The sequence below is a fragment of the Neophocaena asiaeorientalis genome, unplaced genomic scaffold (genome assembly GCF_003031525.2).
Source record: "Neophocaena asiaeorientalis asiaeorientalis breed wild unplaced genomic scaffold, Neophocaena_asiaeorientalis_V1.1 scaffold87, whole genome shotgun sequence".
In the NCBI taxonomy this organism is placed as follows: domain Eukaryota; kingdom Metazoa; phylum Chordata; class Mammalia; order Artiodactyla; family Phocoenidae; genus Neophocaena; species Neophocaena asiaeorientalis.
Window position 1 is genome coordinate 2,649,163 of NW_020175432.1, and position 4,555 is coordinate 2,653,717.

Consider the following 4,555-nt stretch of genomic DNA (forward strand, 5'->3'; position numbering starts at 1 on the left):
GATCCTCCTCCCTGTCTTTGTCCTGCCAGGCAGACTCTGCAGGTGTCTGCTCCCACAGTTCACTGCTCTTGGGAGTCCCTCTTTCAAGCAGCCTTTCCCATCCTTCCCAGATCCCCCCCACCCCCAGTGAAGAATTCTCGCTCTTTAACAAATTCAAACATTTTCTCAAAATGTATCATTACTCTAGTCAGGAAATGTCAATGTTTATATCCTCTAACCTATGCAAACTGTCTTCATATTTTCTGTCGCTCCTAGATTTTTTTTTCCTGTATGTTTACAGTTTCATTTTTCCACCTGAAACCCTGCTTCCCATTATTTTGAGCTGATGCCACACTGTTTTAATGATTATAGACTGATAGCAGGGCTGGGACCCCAATATTGTTATTTACATTTCTGCCAAGCGGCTGGGGCTCCCTGATCTCTGCCTGTACCCCAGGCTTTACACCAAGCCTAGCTCAGAAGACCATCTGCGAGCAGGTGGGGGCACGCTCACCAGTCCTGCACCGCATTGAAGGACTCCTCGTTGGTGATGTCGTACATGAGGATGAAGCCCATGGCGCCCCGGTAGTAGGCTGTCGTGATGGTCCGATACCGCTCTTGCCCCGCCGTGTCCTGGGGAAGAAGAGACAGGGTGTCAGAGAGGACACACACGGAAACTCCTCAGAGTGGGTATGAACTCTGAGATGGTCAGGTCCAGCGCCCTCGAGGCCCAGAGGAGCAGGGGCTTGCCCAGAGGCACAGTGGGTCAGGGAGAGTGAGCTGGCTGCCTGCACTGGGAATGTGGTACCCAGTCATCGTAAGGTACCTACAGAATCGTTCCCTCATTCATTCAACACACGTGTACCTGTGCCACACCCTGTGCTGGGCACTGGGGACATAGCTGTAAACAAAATGGACCAAAATCACTGCCCTTGTGAAACTGACAATCCAGTGCAGGAAACAGACAATAAACCTGTGAAAAGGTAGAAAATGTATCGTCAGAGGGTGGCGAGGACTGAGGAGAAAAATGCCTGACAAGGACGGGCAGCGTGGGCTGCCTTCAATTTTAAACTTGAAGGATGAGGGAGGGAGCCATGTGGGGATCAGAGGAAGGACGGTCCAGGCAGAAGGCACAGCCCGGGCAGATGTCCCGAAGTGGGACTGCATTTGGTACATCTGAGGAACAATGAAGAGGCTGAGACAGAGATGGAAGGAGACAGATGAGATGGGGTAACAACAGCGGCAGACTAGGCAGGGTCTGGCTGCGAGGAGGGGGTGCAGGTTTTACCCGGAGTGAGGTGGGAGCCGCGGAAGGACTGTGGGCAGGGAACGAGCAGTTCTGACTTGGCATTTGGCAGGCTTCCTCAGGCCTCGGGGGCGTTGAGGAAAGTGGCCAGAAGACCCTGACGGAGGAGCCTGCTCCTGTCCCAGGGAATGAGGTTGGGGGTCAAGATCCCTCTGAAACCTGATACAGACACACATGGAGGAACTTGAACGTGGCGACACTGAGGCACCAAGCAAATGATGCATCTGATGATGTCAGGGTCAGGAGAGGACCCATAATTTGCTCCTTCCCCACCCCTGAAGAGCACTGATTAGGTACTGATGGAAGAACAGGGGCCCTCTCTTCAGTGCCTCTAGCCCCTTGTACACAGTAAGTGCTTGATAAATGCCCAGTGTGTAATGAATGAATCTAGACAGGAAAGAAATAGGCAAAGCTGGGGCTGCTATTCTCGGGAGGGAGAGTGATGAAGCCAGAAGCCCCCCAGCTGGACCCACCCAGATTTGCAGCTTGATCCTCTTATCGTTTCGGTAGATGGTCTTGACCTTGAAGTCGATGCCTACAGTGCTGACAAAGGCAGGCGTGAAGGAGTCGTCTGCGTAGCGGAAGAGGAAAGACGTCTTGCCCACGCTGCTATTTCCGATGATGAGGATCTTGAACATATAGTCGAAGTTCTGGTCCGAGGACTCCTTCTGCCCATAGCGAGAGTCTGTGGCGGATGCCATCTGGGGATGCGGAGCGTAGGCGAGCGTGAGGGGTCTCCCTCCACCCCCAAACACCCAAGCCCAGGCTCAGGATGGAGAGCTCCCAGAGAGGGACGGAGATTACCCTTATCCCATCAGGATCCCCAGTACTAACGGTGCGGCCCACGGCAGAGGGCGGGCCATGACCTTGAAAGGCCCGAGGTTTCAGGGGAGGACCTCAGAACGAAGGGGATGGAGACACCCCTGCAGCCCCCTCCAGCAGGCCTGCTCCCCAGGTCCGGCTGTAACCTAAGCACTACAGCTGCGCCTGGAGGGGTGACTACGGCCGGCCCCGCCCCCTATCAATCATTCGTGTTCCTCAGAACTGAGCCACGCGGGCGCACGTGCACACGCGTGTACGGTACCACAGGGACGCGTGTCCGCAGTCCTCCTCCCAGACTCTCAGGCTGGGAGAGCTCGGGCTGAGACAGCTACATCACGTGATAGGAGCGGGGCGTGCACACGCTCACGTGCACACAGCAGGGCACACACTCGGACACGCTCGTGCATATCTGAGCGTCGAACACAGTCGGTGCATGGGACAGAGCCTGTCTGCACACCGACATGCATATACAAATGTGCAAACCCACCCGTGCGCACTGCGTCCTCCACCCGTGCAGCCGAGTACACGTCACCCACACGGGCACGCATCTCCGTGCACATATGCACATTGCTGTGCACGCACACGCACAGTCCACGCGTCTCCCTCCACATGCCTGAAACACGCACAAACTTGGATCGGGACCTCCAAGGGGTCACACGAGAATACCCTGGTACACAAGCAAGGGTACACACAGATCCGCCCGCACAGGCGGGCGCGCACACGCGTGTGCACACCACGCGCACGCGCACGCACGGAGCCTCCCGCGCGCACAGCTTCCCGCAAGGCACTCGTCTCGTCTCCCCTCCCCCTCCGCCGCAGAGCCGGGGGTGGAGGGATGGGGGTGGGGGGTGAGGATAGGGCAGGTAGAGGAAGCCGGGGCCCTACCCCTCCCCAGGCTCGCGACTGCCGCATCCTTCCCCTCATTTAACGCCGGCCAACTTCGTCCCCCTACCCCAGCCCATCAGTCAAATGAAGGTTATGTATGTGCTCCGAGAGGGAGCGCACCGGACCGTCCGGGAGCTCACCTTGCCCTACACTGATGCGGCGGCAACCCTAGCGGCAGCGACTTTTTTGGCAGCGGCGGTGACAGAGCCCCCAGTGCGCTGATGTGGGGCTGCGTGTCAGCGGAGGCGACGGCAGCGGCTCAGGCCCCTGCAGTCCGCGGTGACGTCCTGCACAGAGAGGGGCGGGGCTTAATATGCAGATGAGGTCGTGACGCCATTTTAGGGAGGAGCCACAGATGGGGATGTGGTCCACGGTAGCACGCAGAGCCGGGAGGGGCGGGGCTCTCACGCAGATTGACATGAGAATGGGGCGGAGCCCAGCGAGCTCATCCAGTAGCTAGCAGAAGCGGTGCGGGAGGGGTGGAATCGCCTGCCGGCTCCACCTCTCTTTAGCGTTAGGGAGGCGGGGCTGCGCGGCGCCTCCTCATTGGCTTAAGTCCTCGAGCGACGGGCTAAGTAGCCAATCAAAGATTGTCACGCCCTCCTCCTGTCCAATGGCAGCTCCCGAGCGGTTGAAGGGACGAGAGGTTGAGGCCTGGGCTGAGCCTGGGTCTTCTGGGGGTGTTCCCCTTCCCCGCCCCCATGCACCCAGGTCGGAGACTCAGGAAGTCCCCTTTCAGTCCAGGGTGCTGTGACCTCTCCTTAAACGCTCCCTATTCCCAATTTCAGAAAAGAGGAACAGAGGTTCGAGAAGATGCTCCACGTCTCCTATTTATTGGATTCAACATAAGTAGAAAAGAAGAAAAAGCGGAAATAGGGGTCAAGATAGACTCTGTCTGATTTCAGCTGTAAGACCCCCAAAAGGGACCGGGCTAGTAGATGCTCCACCCTGTTTCTGAGATGAAGAAAGAAGAAATTGGGATCAAGAGAGTCACCCTTCCCCACCAATTTCCAGAAAAAAGGAAGGGGCTAACGAACGCTCCAGGAACCCCTTTCCTTCCTGCTCCCCATTTTCCAGAGAAAAATTCAACGAAATGCAGGAAGTAGGGCAGAAAAACGGCTTGTCCCTTAAACTCGCAAAGTCTGCGGTAAAAAACCTGGGAAACAGGGAGGATACGAGCGAGGTTCAAAGACCCAACAATACAGACAAGGGGTGGGAGATGCTTTACTCCTCCCTGGTTCCTGAGTTTAAAAAGACAGGGACAGAGAGTCCTCCCTCCTCCATCCTGGCAAAATGAGACTCAGAGATGGAGACTTTGGGGTCCAAGGTGACCCGTCACATCCGTCTTCATGTGAAAAAGTCAGAATTGGGGGAGGGGAGGAAGAACGAGACCTTGGCCTCCATTCCAGGTCTCTGCCCTCCACCCCAACTCCGGTCCCCACACCCGGCAGGGGGCGTGTGGCCCCAGGAAAATTCTGATCTCCCTGATTCCTCTTCAGGAGACGAGGGGCGGGGCTTGTCTTTTTTATAAAAAGCTCGCCAGCTGCAGAGGGGCCTGGAAAC

At 56.7% G+C, this 4,555-nt stretch overlaps 1 protein-coding gene across 1 annotated transcript in view; it reads right to left on the bottom strand.

Annotated features, from left to right (window-relative positions):
* RAB3A (RAB3A, member RAS oncogene family) overlaps positions 1–3,288 on the bottom strand; it is a 5,613-nt gene extending 2,325 nt beyond the window's left edge. Inside the window, exons 1-3 of the mRNA XM_024767592.1 lie at positions 3,133–3,288; positions 1,759–1,986; positions 494–612 (exon numbers count right to left, since the gene is read on the bottom strand). Of these exons, the coding sequence (XP_024623360.1) occupies positions 494–612; positions 1,759–1,986 (347 nt within the window). The 5' untranslated portion in view covers positions 3,133–3,288. The remainder of the gene's footprint in view (positions 1–493; positions 613–1,758; positions 1,987–3,132) is intronic.
* Positions 3,289–4,555: the final 1,267 nt, after the last annotated feature.